This window comes from Myotis davidii, unplaced genomic scaffold, assembly GCF_000327345.1.
Source record: "Myotis davidii unplaced genomic scaffold, ASM32734v1 scaffold185, whole genome shotgun sequence".
NCBI classification, from domain to species: domain Eukaryota; kingdom Metazoa; phylum Chordata; class Mammalia; order Chiroptera; family Vespertilionidae; genus Myotis; species Myotis davidii.
In genome coordinates, this window is record NW_006297811.1 from 5444720 (window position 1) to 5468716 (window position 23997).

The following is a 23997-nucleotide window of genomic DNA, read 5'->3' on the forward strand; positions in this document are numbered from 1 at the left end:
TTTCACCTGGTTCAGAATATATGATTTTATAAAATTCTTTAGACAGATGTTTTAATAAATCTGCTAAATTTCAATTTACTTTACACATTGTGAACAGTACATTTGTTTAATTTACTGAACTTTCATTCAACTCTTTGATGAAATAATGCTTTAAAAAGGCATGGCAGGCTTTCTTCCTTTTTATGAATGATGGCTTTTGCATGTTTTCCCCATGTTAGAAATGAATATATTAATCCAATCTGTCTCCATTTCTCAAATAAAGTTGTGCTTTTTGGGAATTGGTAATCAGTTGTTTAACAACCCTTGAGAACTTAAATCTTGAATGTTTTAACACCAGACTGTGAAATAAGGCAGAATTCAAAGGTATTTTATGTTCTTCATGATAATTTAGAATTTTTATTTAATTCCAGGTAAGTTTGGACAATTGACATGATGGGATGTTTTCCTTAGTAACAATTTTATAAATGACAATGTAATTATATCGTTGAAATAAAATAGAGTGTGGGCTTAATACATTATAAATATTACAGAAGTACTACTTTGCTATAGTAATTTAATGACTGAAGCTACAGTGAATAACAATCTTACCGGTACTTGTGTACAAAATATTATACAGATTACTAACAACGAAACTGCAGCAGTTGCAAGGATGTTACCAGCTCAACAAACACCTAACAATACAATATTTTTCTAAGAGGAAAAGTAATAATGTTAGATTTACAGACAATAAAGAATTGTTTTCCACTTGAAACGTTGGAAGAACCCAGATGATCTAGTATCTTCATTTATATTATTACAAGAAAAGGTTTCCTTTCCTGGGGACTCCAATCCCCAGCAGGCCTAGTGCACTAAATTTAAGTGAAGACAGCTTTTAGGAGGCTACAGCAAAGGAAAGAAACTCTTCTATCTGAAAATTACTGATTCGTAGGCCACTGCTTCAACATCTGACTTTTTTTTTTAAACCTATTTACATACATTCAGCCCGAATCAGTAGATAAAATGTTTTGTCTATATTACAATAGGCATTGTTAACATTTCATCAGAAGGCCAGTGCAAGACATTTGTTAATAGCCATTGCCCAGCATTTAGGAGATTTTAAAATATCATACAAATATACAGTTAGATTGTGAGAAATCTAATTTTGCGCATGATATTGGTGGTCTCTTTCACAGACATGGAATGGCAGAAATTAATCATTAGGGCACTAACTAGAATGCTACTCATCCAGGCTCTAATTCTCATCTGGTGGTAGGGTGAGTGTAGGTGGCTAAAATGCGTTGACACCTAATGCCAGATAGACTTGACTCAAAGTGATGGATGGGGAGGCTTGGGAATCATCTCAAGTGCAGGCATATGTCGCAGCTTTTCCCAGATTCGTGTTTCTTTTACACATATTTCACAGATGATGAAAAATTAGAGTTTCTTGGGAACAGCCCTCCTTGTCTAAACAACTGCTCTTTCTCTTTTGCTAGCCACGAAGCTGCTTACTGTGGCGAGTCCGAGTTGGTTCAGAACACGTGCATGTATACTAATAAGTACCAGCCACTAAATTAGCAAGTCTGCCCACGTCTCTAAGAGCCCCATGCAAAGAAAAGACATTCCCAGTGTAGGATTGAAAGACTCATCATTACTCTGAAGGAAGTGAGCAGGTTGGAAGTTTGGCCCTTCCTGATGACATATGTGATGATGGAATGCATGGTCAGGACAAATGTATTATTCTCAGAGGAAAGTAGATAACTCTGAAGTTGGACCTTTAAACACTTATTGAAATCTAAATTATGTTTAAATTAATAGGTCTAATTAAGGAACTAATTAATGCATGATACTAATAAATGGTAACTCTGAGTATATTCATGAGAGGACATCTGAGTAACCTGGTTAGGAAACGATATTAAAAGTGTCAAAGGGAATCAAACTAATTTGTTTTAGAATGAAGGAGGTATAACACATACATGATGATATTTCACAGATATTTCTTAGAATATCAATAAGCACCAAGTTTAGTGCTGTCAGCCCCATGGTCCCTTCATTGATTATATATGATTTAGATCTTGAAAGCACAACGCACTATAAAATCTACATTGCATACATACAAATGCAGTTTCAAAAATGAATCCTGGAGATTTGTTGTGTTGTTTTTTTACCAATAAGTAGAATTTCACTTTTACCATGTCTTCATCGCCGTGAGAAGAAAGTTTGTATTGTCTAGTGAGCTCTGAGACATGTAGATTAATATTCAGGCTAATGTGGGACAAAAGAGTGGCATTTCTTAAATGAAAACTAGACCCTGGTGAGTTTTTTCATAAAGAATCTTTTCTCCTTCTTCTAAAGAGATCTTATTAATGCTCTAGCAACCTGAGCCCTCATCTGCATATCACAGAGAGGCAAAGCAGGGGAACCAGTGGGTGGATTTGAGCTATGTACACAGATGATTAAAGTATCTCAGCTTGGTCCACAGGCCACGTTCAGCCTTAGGCCAGGCTGCACAGGTATCTAAATATCTAAAAAGTCACCAAAAACACTAGCTCTCCATTTCACTTCATGCTATGCAGGCCTCTGGATCCTGCAGGAGCCGTGCTTTGGCTGCATAAGGAGAAGATTATAAGTAAAGTTTGCCAGTCAAGTGGTTTCTTAAGCAGTATCTATTTCTTAAGCTTGCTGGGAAAGGGCCTGACTCTGAGCACCATGAAGGAGTAGCAGACCAGGGTGTGGGAGGAAAGGAAGCCATGCTCATCCTTATGCTGTCGTAGATCTTGGTTACCAGGACCAGAGAAGAGGTCTAGGAATTCCTTAACCCAAACCAGCTGGGTGCTGGGTTGTCCCCAAGGGCGTCTGGGTGAAGCACAGAGCAGCCATATGTCATCCAGGCCTCTATCACGGGTGTGTCAGCTCCTCACTGCCCTTTTCGGTCTCACCCACCCACTCACTGTCTGATAGGCCCCTTAGCCACACCGGCTGGACCTGGCCGTCTCACTTCCAGCAAGTCACGTATGTTACTTAAGCCAGGATCACACTACCTACAAGCACAATCAAAAAAATGTTACCATTGTAGGATTTTTAGAACCACTTCCCTTATAATGACTTACATCTCCATGGACTTGATTCATATTATGTGCTCAGAAACCAAAACACTCTCATTTCCTGCTATTAACACTGTAAATACAGACCTTCACTTAAATGTTCATTACTGATTATTCCTTGCTAAACACTGGTCTTATAAAATACCTGAAGGTCAATTTAGTAATACTTAACCCAGCCTCTTAAAGGCAGTGGTAGAGGTGGGGGAGGGCTCTGAATGCTCATGGTCAGTATTTTTATCAACAAGATTATCTCAATGAACTCGATTTTAGAAACTGAATTCATGTAGAAGAGTGCAGCAAGTGGTACAGTTTACACTTGGTCACAGTTTTCTCACTTTATGACATTACGGTAACAGTTGCAGGACAGAAACACACACGTACACACATTTATGTTCACACTCACACACAGTACAATTTTACTGATCCAGACAATACTTCTTTTCAATTAAGAACAAAAAATGAAGACTGTTGTTTGGCCAGCCAGGCATAAAAATCTACTTAAACCTGGAATACAAGAATACAATACTCTTCAAGTAAACAGCAATTGCACAGTGATAACAATATACATTAAGATTGACACATGCTGTCTTAAGAGGTCCAGTAATAGCTAAAGACTAAAGAAAGTCAGAGACGTCAGCCAAAAAAGTCAATATACCTTTCCCTCCGTTATAATTGTAATCCATCACCCAAGAGAATAGCTTCAGTCCAGAAGATCATAAATGTCCTTGTATGAAAATGCAGAGCTAATAAATTTTTAAGTGTCACTGAATTCTGCTCAGTACTTTGGAGAGTCTTCCAATTCTTCTTGTAGTGTTAACAGAAAACAACAACAACAACCTTTATCAGTATTTCCAATGTCAAATTTAAATAGAGATATTTGAAAAATATTAAGGTTTCTAAAGTTATATCATGGGCAATACTCTTTAAAAAAAGTGGTCTCGTTGGCATATACCCACTGCTTATATTCCACTGTTTTCATAAAATTCTACTTTTCAGTTTTGCTGAACTAGACAAATATAAACAACACATAGTAAACACCGGTACACGTTTCACAGGACACAATACATTTTACAAAATAGCTCTACTTTAGTACTATAACTGTTGTAGAAATGGACAGCTCTGATACTGATGGACAAATACATTTCACATTATAATGAAAGTGGTGGTTACAAAGGCATTACTCATTTCATGGCGTTGTTCCAGTGGTACTTAGACTGCAAATTGTGTAGCAAAAGGCTTCCCTCCTGTTTCACTGACACTTTGAAGGACCTTCCAGTCACTTAAGCAACAGGCTTTCTTCACTGTAAATCCCTGGAGAACTGAGTTTGAGAATCTACACTATCAAAACGTCAGCGAACAGACAACTGATCATGGTAACAATCACCTTTTCAGTGAGCACGATAAACTTAAAAAACGTAACTGATGAGATGACAGACTCTTCTAGATTTTTAGCTTAAAAAAAAATAATTTCTTTTCCGGTGTTGCCCATGAGGCATCAGGCTCACACAGCCTCAGCAGACGTGTCTGTAGACACAGACATGGTCACCTTGGCGATCTTGACAGTGCTCTTGATGCAGCTCTCCGTGGCCCTGTGAGCACTGGCTGTGTTGTTTGCGTGTTTGTGCAGGCAGTCCGAGTCACCCATGCTGTTATCCAAGGGCTGCGCGGTGCCTTCACACGAGGGGAACATACTCCGGAACGCGTGCCTCAGGTCCTTGCTCCTCAGAGCATAGATGATGGGGTTCACGGTGGAATTCAGCAGGCAGAGCATACTGCAGAAGGCGAACACCGTCTTCACGAGCTTGTTCATCTTCCCAAAGAGATCATACACCATGATGGCAAGCAGAGGGCCCCAGCAGATGATCAAAACCACAAGGATCAGGACCAGGGTCTTCGCCAGCCTGATGTCCATGCGGGTTTGGTCCGGCCGAGTCACCTGCACCTTGCCGTCCTCCGACGTGTGGATGATGATGCTCTTCTGGGTGCCGCGCTGAATCATGCGGACCGCGTGGCTGTGGGCCTTCCAGAGAATGTACATGTACGCGTACACGATAAACAGCAGCAGCACACTGGTCACCCCGATCCAGAACATCAGGTAGGTTTCATCGATGAGTGGGAAAATGTCTGAGCACACCGATTGCAGTTTCTTGCAGTTCCAGCCCAGGAGAGGCAGCACGGCGATCACAATCGCGATGGTCCACATCAGGCAGAAGGCCACCACAGCCTTGGGCCTGGTGACGATCCTCTTATAGGCCAGGGGCCTGTGAATGGATATGTATCTGTCGATGGCTGTGAGGAACAGGCTGCCAACCGAGGCCGTGAAGGAGGCTGTGACGCCGCCCAGTTTGAACAGAAAGACGTTGGGGCTATCTTTGCGGTGGAACACGTGGAAATCCACGAAGCTGTAGACGAAGATGACACTCCCCAGAAGGTCTGCCACCGCCAGGCTGCCGATGAAGTGGTAGGAAGGCCTGCAGCGGAGGCTGCGGGAGTGCAGGATGACGCACAGCACCAGCAGGTTCTCCAGAACCGTGAAGGTGCCCAGCGTGAGGGACAGCACGGCGATGGCCAGCTGCTGGCTGGGGTTCAGGATCATGAAACACTCCATGTCCATGAAGTTCTCCCCGCACTGAATGTTGTCATTCTCCTTGTAGGACGAAAGAGACTTGTTGTAAAATTCGGTAATGTTCACCTGGTCCGCTGGGACCAACTGAGGGCTATCTCCTGCAGTCATCTTTTCTTGGAAGGGACTGCCCCTGAAGGAAGTTAAAGGGAATTTCTGCGGGAAGTACCCTAATTTGGATGCCATGTCGCCTTTGATGTCTTCGTACTGAATGTCATTCGATCCCACGTAGAGGAGGTCCGTGGTGATGGTGCGGAAGGTGGTGTCTGCAAGGCCATCTAGGATCGACTTCATACCCTCTGTCTTCTATTAGGCCAAACTCCGAAGGACTGAGAAAGATGCTGGCAGCAGGGAATCCTAACAGAGAAAACAGATAAGCCGGACGGTGAGAAAACCAGAATTCAAACAAATGTCAATGAGTACCATCATGTTATTTCATTCCTTTCTCTGAATACAGGCAAAATCCTTGCCAGATTCATCAACCAAATGAGTTAGTCACTTAAAGAAAAGCCACCCAGGAGTTGCTGATGTGGCATGCGCCAGAAACATGTTTCTTTCATTAGTTGAGTTCTCTGGATATGCCACTGTGTGAGTCCTCTATGGAGTGCCAGGGTCTGAGGGTCAAGTGAAGAACATGTGCTTGGGTATGGTGTGCATTTCACAGTCGGGTCAGGAAGTGTTTACCACCTGGCTTCTACAGCCACACACACACACGTTGCACACACACACACACACACACACACACACAAGCAGTACCTGATGTTCCTGAAGACTTTAATCACCTTGTCACACAGGTAAGACTGGATGTGCAAGACACCCAAAGAACAAGACAGTGTGAATCAGAGACTGGGCTGCGTGGTCTGTGTGTTGAATGTAAAGGGGGAGGAAGAAACTGCTGGACCAAAAGGAAGAATGTGGTCGTGCAGGAAAACCTGGGTCCCAGTCCTGGCCGTAGCAGGCACGTCTCTTCGCCCAGTGGTGACATCTGGACTGAGCCATGGCTGAGAAAAACTTCTAAAATCTACACCAACCAAGGAAAATGTCACAGAGGGCCAACATTCACTGGAGCTCATGAGAAGAGCAAGACTTTTTTAAAATCCTCACTCAAGAATATATTTTTATTTATTTTAGAGAGAGGAAAGTAGGGAGAGAGAGAGAGAAAAAGAGAGAGAGATCGATCACCTGCCTGTCCTACACACCTGATTAGGTATCAAATCTGAAACCTAGATATGTGTCCTGGCCAGGAATTGAACCCGAAACCTTTTGGTGAATGGGACAACACTCCAACCAACTGAGTCACCCAGCCAGGGCAAGACCAAGATATGTATTGCCAGAGAGGAGTGATAATGGACAGTGCTTCCTGGCTGTGTCCCCCATGAGAGGTGTGATGCCACAAGCACACTGAATATAAAAGCCAGGTCTCATCATTCTAGGCTGCTCGCATGGATGGCCCTAGAAATAAGGATGACTGAGAGAACAGGCCAAATTGTAAGGGCTCTTCAATCCTAAGCTAAGCAATTGGGTTTTATTTTAAAGTAAACAGCCAGAGAATTGATTTTACTATTTATAAAAGCTTGTTTAAAATGTGGCTATTAGGCTCATTAGCTTATAAAAAAATTAGAAGTAGTGAGTGATATCTATAATAATCAAAATAATCACAAAAACCAATATTTATTTACTGATTCCAACCAGTCAAGGCACTACTAATGGACAGAACACTGATTTAGGAGTTACACAGACCAAGTGTTAGTGTCAGACCCGTGTTAGTCTTTCAAAACTTCAGTATTTCATCTGTAAAATAGGAAGGAGGAGGAGGTGGAAGCCTAAATCATAGAATTGTGTTGAAACTTAAATATATTTTTATATATATTTTATTGATTTTTTAACAGCGAGGAAGGGAGAGGGATAGAGAGTTAGAAACATTGATGGGAGAGAAGCATCGATCAGCTGCCTCCCGCACAACCCCCACTGGGGATGCGCCTGCAACTGAGGTACATGCCTTGACTGAAGCTGAGCCCAGGATCCTTCAGTCCAAGAGCCAATGCTCTAACCACTGAGCTAAACCTGCTAGGACATGCAGCACATCTTTTTAGTGTGCTTTTATTGTCTTCAAGGATTTATTATACTTTGCATCTTTTCTTATATGCTTTTGTGTAAGAATTGAACCCGGGACCCTTCAGTCCACAGGCCGACGCTCTATCCACTGAGCCAAATCAGTTAGGGCGAAACTTAAATATTTTAAAGAACACTTAACATAGTGCCTGGCACAAAATTTAACTCTTCAATATTAATTATTATCATTACTTAGTACTATGGCTCTCAGCCTTATTTATTAATTATATATCAAGATAATATCTGATTGCCCTATGATCTAATTGCCCTAATTGAATCATAGGCTGTTTATTCAATTTTTATTTCTGTCTCAGCACTTAAGGCACAAAGAAAATAGAAAATATACACATGGGTAAAGGAAGAGGAATATGTCTATTTGTATATTCCAGGCATTTGAGAGATTCTTCATTTATTCTATCATTAAATTGTCATTACAACTCTATCAGGTGCTTCTTTATAACTCCCATTTCACAGACAAGGAAACGGAGGCCAACTGGATGATAAGCTGTCCAGAATATGAAAAGTTTGTAGCTGAACCCATGTCTCTCAGACACCAGAGTTGCTGGTTTGGGTAGTTTTAAGGATTAACGGTAACTGGGAGAAAGCCGTTTTTGCATCTTATATTCAAGCCTTCCAGCTTCTTACCAACACAAAATTGAGGCATTTTGTCAGTCCATTGTAATTAACACTACCTCCTACTAAATCACTATTTTCTATCTTAGCATCTTGTAAAATCTGCCTACTGGCATGGCCTCAAGGACCACAATCAGTATTTGGAAGAACTATAAAGTGAAGAAAAAGGATCACAGATCTCTTATTTCCATAATGCAAAACCCGTGTGCTGTGATTTACTCTAGGCTAAAATCACCATATTTGTCACCACAATTTCCCATTTTAATGCAACCAAGCACTTTCATCAAAACAAATTATCTAGATAAAATGAGTTAGATACAAAGTAATTTCTATCCAATATAGTCCAACTTTAATTAAAGAATACAGTTAAAAAATACACATGAATTTTGTGCAGTTCAAGGATCTCGGTAATATCCAAATACCACAGTGCCCAGGCTATTTTAAGTTAATGGGATCGTGGCAGGAAAACTGTTCTCTGCATTTTAGTAATTCTTGCTTTTATTTCTACATTTGGATTATTACAGTAATTTTCACCTGCTCATTTTTTGCACTGCGAGTTTTCTTTGAGAGTTCATTAGTAATAGAGTTTATGCTTTGGGGGATGTGGCTGCCATTAATTTTGTTTTTGTTTGCTACTGGGAAAATCATAATTGGAAATTTCTAGCAAGATGCATAGTAGATGTACCTATTAAAAAAGCAGTTGTTTTTATTGCAGTTATAGTAAAAGAATGACTGAAAAATATATCGGGGATTTTCCTTGAATTCTACTTAAATAAACCAACATGTTCTAATAATTCAAGCTATAAATCATGCATTTATAATAACAATGAGAATATTTTAATGCAATGCATCTATTACTTTTTAACTTCAATTTTTAAAAAATATATTTTATTGATTTTTTTTTTACAGAGCGAAAGGGAGAGGCATAGAGAGTTAGAACCATTGATGAGAGAGAAACTTCGATCAGCTGCCTCCTGCACACCCCTTACTGGGGATGTGCCCGCAACCAAGGTACATGCCCTTGACCGGAATCGAACCTGGGAACTTTCAGTCTGCAGGCCGATGCTCTATCCACTGAGCCAAACCAGTTACGGCTTAACTTCAATTTTTTAGAATACCACCACCAGTTCTTTTAATCCATCTCTCTATATGCACATCTGCCTCTCCATTAATCCTCCTCCCCAAATTTATACATCAACTATCAAGCTATGGTATCATCCAAGAAATTTTATATTATGGCAGCAGCATGAGGTTTTTTTAAGTCTACCAAAGTCTATATCTTTGTATATCTTTGTTTCTATCACCATTAAGGATAGAAGACATCCGTGTTCTGATTAGGGTGAGCATCAAGAAAGTCCTCAAAACAAGACTACAAATAACATTTTTTCCATATCAGTATCACTTAATAGCAGGTTATTTTATTCTTCACTACCCAGCTGGAGACCTTATATGTTTCAGAGAGACATTTCAACATTTTAGATATTATCACTGTTGTATCCAGAGTCAAAATCCCTGCAGTTCTGGCCTGTACAGCATCTCTGGGGGGACAGACACCAGGCAGTATTTGCTTCCTGCAGGTTGTCCTGTCCAGGAAGGCAGAAAAGCCACTGGAAACATCAGAAGGGTGGTAGCTCCCAATATAGTTACAGACTGTACCAGCTCACCAGGCTCTTTCTCCAAATTTCTAAGTTTATAAATGCTTTAAGGAGACAATGCCAAGCTCATCGTATCTAAATTGACAGGAGCCCAGGATATCAAATGCAGAAGTGCCAGTCCCTGGCTTAATCCTGTTTTTTCCCTACCTTTTGCTGGTTCTGTGTTGTTCTGCTTGGCTAGCCTCAGAGAAGTCTTGTGAAGGGTTCAAGAGAACAATGGTGCCAGTGGATATATTTGTTTATTTTCCATTCACTTCTGGGAACAAGTCTGGTTTCTACTAATTTGATCAAGAAAAATAACTCGCTAATGTATTTCTTTAAAGTTAATAGGGAAATTTTTAGTTGACTCATAATTGCATTATGTCTAAGCCAAGTCCTCAATATACATGGATACTCTCACAGGCCAACATCATAACTCAATGAGTATTTCTGCTACAGCTGAGTGGGCAAGTAAGTCTGTTCTAACCATTAGAATTGGAATTATTAAAGTAGTTTGGTAAGTTATTGCATCATCTTCTGTAGCAATGAGAAATAAAGGACTGACTTAATTATCCTGATAATTTAGGCAAAAATACACAATCCCTCTTCTTTGTATTAATGTCAGCTCCTTCTCCCATATATAAAAGAAAATTCCATTATGCTTGTAATGCTCAGTTGGTTCTCAAAGCTTTAGCTTTTCTTTTTCTTTTTTTAACATAGAAGTTATTAATCAGCATTATTTTCTCTGGTCTATTCTTGCTAATAAAACAAGTGTTAGACTTTTCATAAATATATATCAATTATGTAAGCTAAACAGACATTAAGATCTTATAAGTCTATATTTATTTTCAAATTTGATCTGAAGTACGCTTAATCACCTAACATTTAAAGGCTTGCTAAAACAAAGACTTTTATGGCTCAAGAAACTAAACCACACCAGATAAGAACTCACTAGCAGGTGATGATACCACAAGAAGAGCCTATCACACGGGCAAATAATTGATATAAACAGAATAATTTGCTGACTTTTATAACTAATTCCATTTACCATTTAATTTTGCTCTGCTATTTTGATGTTTCCCACTGATATGTGCCTTTGCTTTTTCCCCTCCAGAGAGAAACCTTTTCTACATAAACTATAAAGAAAATAATTAAGTATAATTGAAGCAGCCTTTCCTTGAAACAGAACATATAAAGATTTTAATTCTGTGGAAGCCTGGTTCACATATAAAACACTCCATAGGATTGTCTTTAACTTGCATATGAGGTCTGGTCATTAAAAGTCAGAAGCAATGTATTATTCTGATCTGTAATGTATATAGAACCCATTAGATAATCTTTACAGTCCATTACCAAGGACAGCAATAATTTTGAATGTGCTGCATGTTGTCCAAATGGTGCAGCATACTTTTCAAGTTTTCTCATTCATTCTTCAATAAGGGCTATTTTCTCTTTGAATCCATGAGCATACATATTAAATCCAACTAAAAACAAAGTCTTGATTCTCCATGTTCCCATCTCAAAAAATTTGAGTGCTTTAAATGCACAGCAGAGAAAATTCGAATTCCCAAATATTTCAGTGAGAAACATTTGAATGTTTACATGCCAGGAATTGTGCTAGACATAAATATTACTTTTGTTTAATATTTACATAAAATAGGTGCTACTACAATCCCCATTGTACATATGAGAAAACTAAGAGGTGAAATGCTTTGTCCAAGGTCTCCAACTAGAGGAGCAGAGCTAAAACTTCAGCCAGCTGTGCAAAGTTCAAAGTGCCTGTTCTTAACTTTGAGGCCCAAGAATCATTTAATAAGACACACTTCTTTCCATTTCTTAGGAAGCGGGAAGAGTTGATTTGGGGAAAAGGAAGTGATAATAGTACATGATAACTTTACATAGTGAACAGCTAAAATCTGGAGGCATGATCTGCCGACTGCAAAAAGGATGCCTATGGCACTTGCAAATCATCCTTGCTCTGTGGTCTTTAGGAACAAAGTATGCCAATTAACCATCTATAATAATAAAAGCATAATATGCTAATTAGACCAGATGTCCTTCCAGACGTCCTTCCACACAACCTTCTGGATGAAGCCACGTCTGTGAGGGAAGCCAGGGTCCCAGATGCCAGAGGGAAGCTGGTGCCAGCAGCAGTGGGAAGGAAGGCCTACTCTTGCATGAATTTCGTGCATCGGGCCTCTAGTAAGCTATAAATACCAACCCTAGATTAGCATCTTATCTGCAGTGACTGTTGGCAAGTAAATAAAATCTAACTTGTTATTGCCACTATTATTTTTTAATTAGGTAGGTTTATGTTTTCTTCATTAATCAATTATAAGGACTGTGGATGGTAATGACAGTTTTCACAACACCAAGTGAGGAATGAAGAGGGCACCTTCTTTAGGTCTGAATGAGCCATGACTGTTGTTAGTAAACAAGCTTTAAACATTCATTATTTTTATAGAGAAATTCAAACTCATTGGAAATTGCTTAACTTCCCACCTTGAGCAGTATAATTTCCTTAGACCCAGAGTGAAGGTGGCTCTCCATGGCTAGTTCCTAAGATCTTGGCTAGAATCAGGCAGAAGAAATTCTGTAAACCATAGCAGAGCTCCAACAAGAGTGTGTCTGTGACAACTCTCCCCCAAAGGGCAGAGAGATGTTACCACAGCAATGTGGTTGATGGATATAAAGTTAAAGGCCCTAAGATGCTTCACTGAACACATATTTATTGTGTGTGTTCTCTGTGCCTAGTATTGTATACATTGTATATCTGGGTATCATACCTGTGTAATGAATATGGGTCAAGGAAGCAATGGAAATGATCGTCCATCCTACCTCATCCCATCAAATAAAGCCCACCCATCAGTCCTTCTATGATGACAGAGTAGAATTGGATATGAATATATGTAATAGGCATATGATACTTCATCTTCAAAGAGTATTGGGTTGTATAAATCCCCTTCCTATAGGTGCTTTGAGGGTTTTTCCAAAGAGAGATGATGGGCACTGCTGAGTCATCCTATAGCATTCTTTCTTGTTTCTAAACCCTTCAGATGATGACCCTTGATGGTAGAGCCCTGTCTTATATGGCCTTATATATCCTCTGCCTGGCACAAGGTAAGTACTCAATACATATTCACTAAATAAATATTGGTGTGCACTGGCAACATGGCAGATATATCTTAGTAGAATGGCTTTTAACTGTGGATACTTTTCCTTGGCATAAAGTCAGTTGATCATTAGAGAATTAAACCTAAGTCTTGGTCTCAAATTTCCATCTGAAAGAAAATGCCCAAATATAAAAGTTACATAAAAGGCATGAACAGTGATTTATCCCAGGATCTTTTAGCTCAGTATCAAATAGTTATATTGGCAGTAAGTGGAGTTATGCTCAAAGATCTGATAATTACTTTTTGTTCTTACTCTTGGTTAGCCCAGGTATATATTATGAACTACAATGTTTAGCCACATAACAATGATATATAAAGAAATATTTGTGACATGCACAACCCTAAACAAATCCTACTTATACACTGTTGACCTTTAAAATCAATATATGGAATTATTATTATAATGAACTTTTCCTTTCCTCAAAAGCTTGCTGTTATGCATTGCTCTTTCCCAAATGGGTTTCTCCATGCGCAAGTGTTCTTTAAAGACTTGTCAAGAGAAGTTATGTGAAAATTCAACCACTAGATGGAGTGGCTTTTATAAGCCCTCAGCAATAAATTTGGTATTCTGTTCAGGACATACTTCTTGCTTTGGTTGAGCAATTTCTCCTCCTGCTACATCATTTTATGCATTTTACAATTAAATTAATTAAAACATAAATAAGAAAATATGTTATTGAGGGTTAAAATGTGTTATTACTACTGCATAGAAAAACTAAATTTCAAATTGCTTTTGTAAGGCAAAAGGACATTGAGAAAACTTAATACATTAATAAAAATTAATTGTGAATATTTGGAATTCTGCCTCAAGAAAGTAAGTAAGAATGAGTAAAAGAAAGTAGTTCTACTAAAAATAAATGGTATGTTTATGCTGAGATATGGTTAAAATAAGGGAATGTCTCACAAGCCCAAAATCAATTCTAATAACAAACTCAACTCATTTCTACTTTATGAAACATTTAGCTTTCCAATTTTCAAATATGAAATCACCAACAAAGGTTATAACTCTGTGATGAAAAAGAATAGAAAATTATCTTCTATTATTACAGGGTCTAAATTGGAATCTTTCACAAGAGAAGTGAATATTTGTTCAAATACTCATACAAATTGAGGATATAGTAGCTTTCTAAATAATTCCATTTCCTTCCTATCTTTTCTCACTGGAATAATTTTAAATAAGTTTTTATTGTGTAAATTCAGAGTTCCATTCAGACATGATTTTTAAAAGTAGGTATTTATGTATCACCTTCTTAAGTTGAAATGATAAATAAAAAGTTTTCAGTGTGTGCTAACAATGAAAGATATAAACAGAGAAATATGCTTTCAAGATGCAGATAATTATGTAAAATAGAACTTGAAGAAATAGGCTTCAGTAAAGATACAAAATATGCTTTGCAAATATAGTTATGATTAAGAACGAATTATTCTAACTGGATGCAATTGCAGAATTTTTATGCTACTGAAACCATGAGGTAGTTCTATTGTACTTATTCAAGGTCAAATCCTTCCTAGGTTTGCATGATGCGATTATGCAATTTTGTATGGGGCTGAGTAACTGAAAGGATTCAGAAAAAATAACATGAAGATAAAGAATTAGGAAACAAGACAGGCGAGAACAGGCTGGGAAATTCCAATGTACAAAAACAATCTGAGAAGTCCCACAGTGGTTGTTAGTGCATAGGGAGTTATTTTATAGTCAGTGACTCTCTAAGGGTCATCTGTCTCCAGAAGCTTGAGCATCACTTAGGGACTTAAGAGAAATGCAAATTCCCAGGTTATACCTCAGACCTACAGAAACAGAAACTACAGGGCTGGGATGCATCTGTGTTTTAGCAAGGCCTCCAGGAGATTCTAACACACTCTATAGTTTAAGAGCCATTGTGAAAGATTATGGCTATGAAAAAGACTGAGCGGGGAGGGGGAAAGAAGAATGGAGGTTAGATAGCAAGAAAGACTAATCTATGAGTGGTTTTAGATCATTGAAATGGACTGCTAAGGGAGCCTTCTTTCATGATAAAGTAGACTTTCACAGATTTTTTAATTGAATTTATTGGGGTGACATTGGTAAATAAAATTATGTAGGTGTCAGGTGTACAGTTCTATAGTACATCATCCTGTACCTTGTATTGTGTGTTCACCTCCTGAAGTTAAGCCTCCTCCCATCACCATTTATCCCCTTACCCTCTACTATTTCCTCCAACCCCTTTCCCTCTAGTAATCGCCATGCTGTTGTCTTGTGTCTGAGTTTATTTATTGTGTTCTTTTTTGCTTAATCCCTTCACCTTTTTTCACCCGGTCCCCAGCCCTGCTTCCCTCTGACAGCTGTCAGTCTGTTCTCAGTATCTATGAGTCTGATTCTATTTTGTTTGTTAGTTTATTAGATTCCATAGATAAGTGAAATCATATGGTAGTTGTCTTTCTCTGACTGACTTAATTCATTTAGCATCATACTCTCCAGATCCATCCAGACTGTCGTGAAAGGTAAGATTTCCAGCTTTTTTTTTTTTTTATAGCCGAGTAGTATTCCATTGAGTGAATGTGCCACAGTTTATTTATCCACTCATCTACTGATGGGCACTTAGGCTATTTCTAAATCTTGGCTATTGTAAATAGCACTGCAATGAAACACAGGTGTGCATATATTCTTTCGGGATTGTTAGGATATAGTATTTCCAGAAGTGGGATTGCAGGGTCATAAAGCAGTTCTATTTTTAAAAATTTTAAGGGAGCTCCATACTATTTTCTACAGTGGCTGCGCCAATCTGCATTCCACCAACACTGCACAGGGTTCCTCTTTCTCCACATTCTCACCAACACTTGTTTGTTGATTTACTGATGAAAGCCATTCTGACAGATATGAGGTGGTATCTCATGGTGGTTTTATTGTGCATTTCTCTGATGATGAGTGATGCTGAGCATTTTTTCAAGTTTACTGACTCTCCATATGTCCTCTCTGGAGAAGTGTATTCAGGTCCTTTGCCCATTTTTTTAATTGAATTGTGTGGGGGTTTTTTGGTGCTGAGTTTTTATAAGTTTTTTTTTATTAATTTCAGAAATTAACCCCTTATCAGATTTACCATTAGCAAATATGTTCTTCCATTCAGTGGGCTGTCTTTTCATTCTGTTGATGGTTTCTTTTGCTGTGCAGAAACTTTTTATTCTTTTTTTTTTAATTTTATTTTTTATTACAAAGGGTATTACATATGTGTCCATTTTTCCCCCCGCCCTAGACAGTCCCCTAGCCTCCCCTACTCCCCAGTGTCTTATGTCCGTTGGTTATGCTTATATGCATGCATACAAGTCTTTTGGTTGATCGCTTACCCCCCTACCTCCCGCCCCCGAACCCTCCCCGGCCTTCCCGATGCAGTTTGACACTCTGTTTGAGGCAGCTCTGCCTCTGTATCTATTATTGTTCAAAAGTTTATAATTGTCTCAATTGCTCCCCCACACACACACACTCCCACCTTCCCTCTGAGATTCTTCAAGCTGTTTCTTCCATGTCTATGGATCTATTTTATAAGTTCTTTATAAATTTTAGATATTAACTCCTTTACAGAAGTATTGTTGAATATGTTCTCGCATTCAGTGGGCTGTCTTTTCATTTTGTTGATGGTTTCCTTTGCTGTGCAAATCTGTAGTTTGTTCTAGTCCCATTTGTTTTCCTTGCCCAAGGAAATAGATCAGAAAAAAATATTGCTACAAGAAATGTATGAGATTTTACTGCCTATGTTTTCTTTTAGGATTTCTATGTTTTCAAGTCTAACATTTAAGTCTTTAATCCATTTTGAGTTTATTCTTATGTATGGTGTAAGGTGGTGGTCTACTTTCATTTTTTTTTGCACGTATCTGTCCAGTTTCCCAACAGTGTTTATAGAATAGACTGCCTTTACCTCATTGTATGTTCTTGCCTCCTTCGCCAAATATTAATTGACCATAAAGATGTGGGTTTATTTCTGGGTTCTCTATTCTGTTCTATTGATCGAATATGTCTGTTTTAATGCCAGCACCATGCTGTTTTAGGAACCACAAAAGACCCCAAATAGCCACAGCCATCTTGAAAAAGAAGAATCCAGTTGGAGAAATCAGGCTACCTGATATCAAACTATACTACAAGGCCACAGTGAACTCGCTGATCTTTAAAACCAAGGCCTTTCTATTTGACCGGAATAGAATAATGTAGTCTATCCTGAAGACAAACACAAGTGGGGAACCTCTCGGCCTGCAATTCAGGGCTTCTCTATGCTGTTTCAGGAAACTTACTGTTACATATCTTGTCCAGCAAAGAAAAGTGGCTTCAAGATATAATATGTAAGTACCCAGTATGCAGACATAAATTAAGAACTCAACACCATTTTCTCCTAATTCTATTGGCAAAGACTATGTAAAGTTTTATAACACTGCTGAACACCATTGGGAGGGAACCCATGGTTCCTGCGCATAAAAGAACAGGGAAAAAGCAAAATTAGTTAGCATTCCAGCTGGGTTTTTTTTTAAAGATGGAAATATCTCTGTTTCTGTTCTTCTTTTCCCAGAACCATAAAATAATGTATCACAGGAGATGAACCCAAAAAACGACAAACTGAAATGGAAATTTTGCAGGAGGCTCAAGTAATGCAAATTACCTTACAGAATTATCCTGGTAATTATGCAATTTACACTGCTTATAGATGGCAAGTATCTTACAAAAATATCTACCAGTTATAAATATATGGAAATGTATCCCAAAGCACTAAAATATATGACTCTGGGCAGACTGTTATCTCTGATTATTTCATCGATAAAAAATGGACCATTGATTACTCAAAGTTAGTTTCCATAGCTGAGGACTGAAATCATTCAAAGATTTCCTTTTTTTATTTGTAAGAATTTAGATATAATTTCCAAAAGCAGCTGTACATTTTCCAAAGTCAAATTCTCACACATGCAAAAGATACAGAATTCTTTGGATGATTTCTTGCTTACTTTGGTTATGTGTTGTTTTAGTTTTGCTCTTTCTCAACACTCATATTGCTTGCTCACCACAACTTACATCAAAACTGGAGAAAACATTTAAAAATTCTGGTAGCAATGCACTAAAATGAGTTGAAAATCGTATCCATTTAACAACCCACACCGGAATAAACCAAAATACACAGATCATAGTGGCTTTAAATTAAGTCTCTTTTGTAAAAAATACATAAAATTGATTTATTTTTAAATATAGCTGAGTTAAAAGCAAGTAACAGTGACCAAGGTATACTATCTATAATGGTGGTTCACTTGCTGTATTAAAAACATCGTTTTAGTCTCCTGACCAACAGAAATCAACGTTATAAGTTTCCTAGTACAAATGTCCACACGTGAAAGTAGAATTTTGTTTTTTAAAAAACATAATGGAATTTATCATCAATTTAAATGTGAAACTCCTTGTAACTTAATTCATAGAAATCATATTGATTCCAATTTTCTTCTCTAAATATATGGTCTAAAAGAACAAATGAAGAAATGATGAAGGAAAGAGGGGAACCCTCCCATTTAAACTTAAACTTTGACAAACATTGTTTCCTAATTATATGTTATTTTAATTATATTTAAATATACTACTGACATACACAGTTTGTGAAAGCACTTGCCAGTATATTCAACTATCACAACAGATTGCCTGGCACATCTTTGAAAAATGCCTCTGCTTTTCTTTAAAAAGCAATAGCATGGAATTTGCTAGTAGGAATAAAAAATAGCTATTACACCATCCAATTCAGGTAACTATACTGCAATTTATCTCCTGAAATTAAGAAACAATTTAAAATGCTATTCAGAATTGATAATGGTGGTAAGGAATCAAGCCAAAGAGATCAAATTTCTATTCAACGAATCCAAACGCTAAACAATTATGAACGTAAATTATAGTAGAAAAATAAGACATTAGATAATAAAAGATTGTACTCTGAGGGAAAAATGATTTGCCATCTGTGTTAGGCAAAAGGGGAACTTACATCCCTTGTTGCATTAAAAAAATACAAAATCGACTTTACGAATCTTACTAAAAAATACAGAATATAATGCAATAGCACAGTGGGTTAAAAAGAGTTAGCTAAAAAACATTGATTCCTACCTGACTCATCTCAACTCACATATTCAAAAACAAAAGAACACAAAACAAACAAAGAACAACTTTGAAAGCTTTCCTAAAGTGCAGGTGTGAGAATGTTACCAGCTGGGGCTAAAACAGAATTCATAGTATTCTGGAACAACTACTATGACTCTGCCAGGCCCATTTGCTCAGGTTTGGTGAATAAAATCCTTCCGTGAAAAGCCTATACAAACACAACTATGAACCTCAAGAAGTCCATGGTCACTAAGTTATGCAATTAACGTGTCCAAATGAAACTTTTAAATTGGAGGACATCCCAACATTACACATCAATAATCTATATGGAAAATCTCAATGAAAACTAGATCAGAATGTTTGTAATTGCAATTGTCCTATAAAAACTATTATAATGAAAGGTAATATTTCATTTTTTTTAATTAGATACCCTGTTCACTGAAGAAATATGACCTAGGAAAACTTTTGGCAAATATTTTATGTTATGAACTAGAAGTTCACAGTGATTACTTTATATAATAGTTTTGACCTATTATTCCTGATATGTCCTAGCTTACCTATTACCCATGAAGGCCTGATTGAGAGAGAAGTTCATCTAACATCAAACCATTTGAATAGTACCAAGAGGTAGACAGTGGAAAACCACTGGACATAATCCTCCCTTTCTCAGGCCTCACAAATTCCCTATAGCTGTAACTTACTTGTGATAGCATTATCATTTGTTATATTACCATGTTAATGTGCATTTTGTGATGTAGTAATAACTTTGTATATTTTCTTCCAGCTTTCCTTCAACTTTCTTCCCCAAAATAAAAAAAACAGCAAGACTGGTAAAATGTGGTTATGCCCATCCTGGCATCTTTGCAAGATTCTTAGAACACATGGGACTGGAACACTATCCCACTGTGGTGGAAAATACGAACAGCCTTGTTTTGATTCAAGGTGGATAGTTCCTTTTGCCTTGAATCTTCAATGCCCATCTGCACAGCCGCCCTAAATTTGGACACTTCCCCAAATCTATAATATTTATTTAAAACCTAAATTATATGTTCAAATATAAAAAGAAAAGTGTCTAACTTTCTTTTGGTCTAGATATACATCTATGGAAAAGTTTGTTCATACCTACGCAAAAAAGTGTGTTGATATTATTCAGTCATCTAAAATTATGCAGTGTACATATTCTGGATGAGATTTATCATTTCTTTTAGTCTAGAGTATATCTGAGAGAAATCTGAGTTGATCTGTAATTGTTACAAAGTTAATCTGATCTAATTAGTGGCGATCAAAACATTTAATAGCAATTCAGTGGCAAAGTGGTGAATCCCCCCTCCGCTCAAAAACAGCATTCAGGCAGTTATAATACAAATTTAACATTATTAAAGAACAGGATTAGGAAAGAATTGGAGATTCAGGAGGGAAATATGAAGTTGAGTGCATCAACTGGTTTTGATTTCTTTAACTTCACTACCAATCTTCAGTCAAGAAAAGAAAAATTAGCAGAGCTTGCTGTCCCTCACAATGTAGATGTACATACACTATATAAGCCTGGTCCCAGCGCTTTTTCAAACACTACTGGGTCCAGGCTGTTTCAGAGTCAAAAACAGAATTATAAATTACTTAAACCAAATGTTGGTTTTATTCTACTTGGTTGGTTCCATTAGAAAATGATGACTACAAAAACAGAAGAGGCAGACTTACACTGGTGAAGACACCATCCTTTTTTACAGGGATGAAAGTTCTCCCTGTGCTCATCACGCAATTGAGATAACATAATTACCCCCTGGAACAACAGGCAGCAACCCAAAGGATAGGCTCCATCTTACTGACCAAATTCATGACGCTATAACCGAATCTCATTTTCTTCATCATGTGTTGTTAGGGATTTCCAAATTCAATATATTACTTTTTTTTTTCAGCATTCCTGGAGAGCTAATTATGAGAAATAATCCCCTTCCTTATTAGGCCAACTGTTTTCTGGAAAGAAACATTTGGTAAGCGTGGTGAACTGTAACTGCTGTTTCATTTCATAATAGTTAATTCTTATACATCCAAGTATTTCAATCCTAAATCCAAGCACTCATATGCCAGACAACCAAGGAGCCTGTCTAAATTTCCTAGTGGTTCATGTTAATTCGGAGTCAACGCAGAGAAGAGGAGAATGCCACACCATTGTTTTGAAAGAGTTTTCCAGGCTTTGCCTTAGTAATTAATAAGCTGAGACTGCATACTAAACACTTATCAACACTAATCAATGGGGCTGCTTCTTTCTTCAGAAAACAGGTAAACCGATCCAAGGGGTTTTCTTTTGGAATAGACTGAAATATGCCACACATACAGTGGTTCTTCCGGAGAATTTTATTCCCAGCAGTTTCATCTTGGTAACACTTAACAATTTCGCTATTTTAACATTTTGAAATGCCAAAAAGAACACATTGATCCAGCAGCTAGGCTTATTAGAGAAGAACAATCTCACAGGCGAGACGGGGAGGCTCGCAGTCCACTGGGAAAAGGGTAACAGAAAAAGACAGAAAACAGCGGATAACAAACAAAGCCCAGCTTTGTGAGATCGCATTTTCACCAGAATGGAAAACTTCACACACCAATGTACATACTATCACCTATGGTTTATTGAAGAGACTAGGCATAACGTTCTTTCTGTATGCACATCTACTGCTGCTGTCTGTTACAAGGGGGGTGGGGGCATGAGATCTAATTTGCCTTCCTAATAAGGAGAATGCAAGCATAGTCATTTCATCTTTGAAAGGTCAGAACTGAACTGAGCACCCCCAATGAGACTTCTCCCTATCAGACACTTGATACATACCTTTGCCAAGACTGCTCCTTGCCTGGAGTGAGGACATCTTTGGAATAAAAAGAGTCCTTTTACAGTAAGTTCTTTTGATAACCTAAAATGGATTAGTTTTTTAAAACCATGTCCTGCCTCAAGCCTCCTGCCCAACTATGATAACTGCTGTTGTGCCTACAAATAACTGCCTGCATTATACAACATTTGAAATTCTGGAGGTGCTTGGATACTGTTCATGTATGGATATAATCAGAAAATAATTTGTCTCACTTAAGAAACTATACGTGGCTTTTTATTTTGATAAAATTGCTATAACTGAGTGAGGAGAGTGGGGGAGGGGGACCAAGAGAAATCAATCAGTCTAGCTTCCTGGTAAACTGTCAGCAGGGTGGGATTAGAAAAGCAACACTTTAAATCAGATAAAGTCCTAGGGGAACCTTAAAGGTTGGTTGCTCCAAGCTTCTCAATATTCTGCAAAATAGATTGATGGCAGTGGGCATCCCACTGATGTTCAATGTCCACTCCATTTCTGCTAAGAAATTACATTCCCCCCATTGTTCAAAATATATTATCTTGGTAATAAAAATGAGAAGTTATGAGACCCACAGAAATATCTTGTAACACCTTTAAGTCAGTATATCTATTCTAATATTTTATTGTTTTAAATGCCAGAGTATCCTTAATGTATCAAGAAAACAACAACAAAGGCAAGAATAACACTTTTTTTTTTAGAAAAAAAGAGATGAGAGACAAAATGATTAATAGGTGACTAATTTTTTTCTCATCTGTTCACTTTAAAACTAAAATTAGATACATGCATGTTGCTTCTAAACTTTCAAATGACCAAATGACAGTTTCTCATGTCTATCACAGCAAACACATTTGCTTCAGGAGGTGATCCTTTTATGGTTCTGAGCCTTCGCAAGAAATGTCTTTTAAAAGCACATCAACTTTTTTCAGCTAATGGCCACTTCTGAGTCAAATGGTTCCATCAGCATTCAAATTTAGATATTAGTTACATGCCCATTTATTTTCCCTCAAAGAAGAGTGGCTCCTGCAGCTACACATTTTCCTGTATAAAAAGTTCATTATTTGACATACATTTCTTTACATGACATCTAATAATTTACTTTAGACGGTTTCTGGGTTTGATGCTGAGATGGATGTATTTCTCTGGGAAGACTTAGTTGCTGATACGGTTTATAGCCATTAAGCACCAACTCAAGCGCCTGTTTTTCAAACATGCACAATTACACATTTTCCACAAACAGACATCAGTGCACACAGAGAGCCGGGTGCACACACATTCAGGAACTCGTAAACGGTAGAAACCTCCAGAAGTGGCACGGACCACAGGTAACAGGCGGGGGGCTACACGGCGAAGTAAACACGAACGCACGATTCGCTCACGCGGAATAAGAACTCTAGGACGGACCTTGGGGACCACACAGGTCAGTCCCCAGGGGGAGGGAAGAGGATAAAGTATTTCCGAATGAAAGTCTGCCCGGTCTTACCCTTCGCATCCCCTGGTCCTCGGATGGGCAGCTCCCTGGGCACCTCTCGCCCGGCGCAGGGACTGCTTCTCCGCTAGAACGGAACGTCCCCCCACGGAGGGCTCTGCAGGGAGCGGAGGCGCCCCGCCCGGGCCAGGGGGCGGCACTGGCGCCGCGGGAGCCTAGAGGAGGCGGAGGCGGAAAAGAAGTGCAGAAGGATGGGGTGGCCGCGGGAGTAGCGGGAGGGAGGCGGCGCCGGCGCTGGGATGCCAAGGGGTGGGGTGGAGCGGGACGTGCCTCCGTCCGTCGGTCAGTAAGTCAGTCGGTCCGCGCTACCCGCGCGCTGGTGTCCCCA

At 38.4% G+C, this 23997-nt stretch overlaps 1 protein-coding gene across 2 annotated transcripts in view; it reads right to left on the bottom strand.

Annotated features, from left to right (window-relative positions):
- Window positions 1–366: 366 nt before the first annotated feature.
- Window positions 367–23997, bottom strand: part of CNR1 (cannabinoid receptor 1 (brain)) — a 24624-nt gene continuing 993 nt past the window's right edge. The window contains exons 2-3 of one of the 2 annotated variants that reach the window (XM_006773493.2): window positions 23664–23824; window positions 367–6060 (exon numbers count right to left, since the gene is read on the bottom strand). In XM_006773493.2, coding sequence (XP_006773556.1) covers window positions 4582–5997 — 1416 coding nt within the window. In that variant the 5' untranslated portion in view covers window positions 5998–6060; window positions 23664–23824 and the 3' untranslated portion in view covers window positions 367–4581. The remainder of the gene's footprint in view (window positions 6061–23663; window positions 23825–23997) is intronic. The other variant, XM_006773494.2, reaches the window with a different exon arrangement.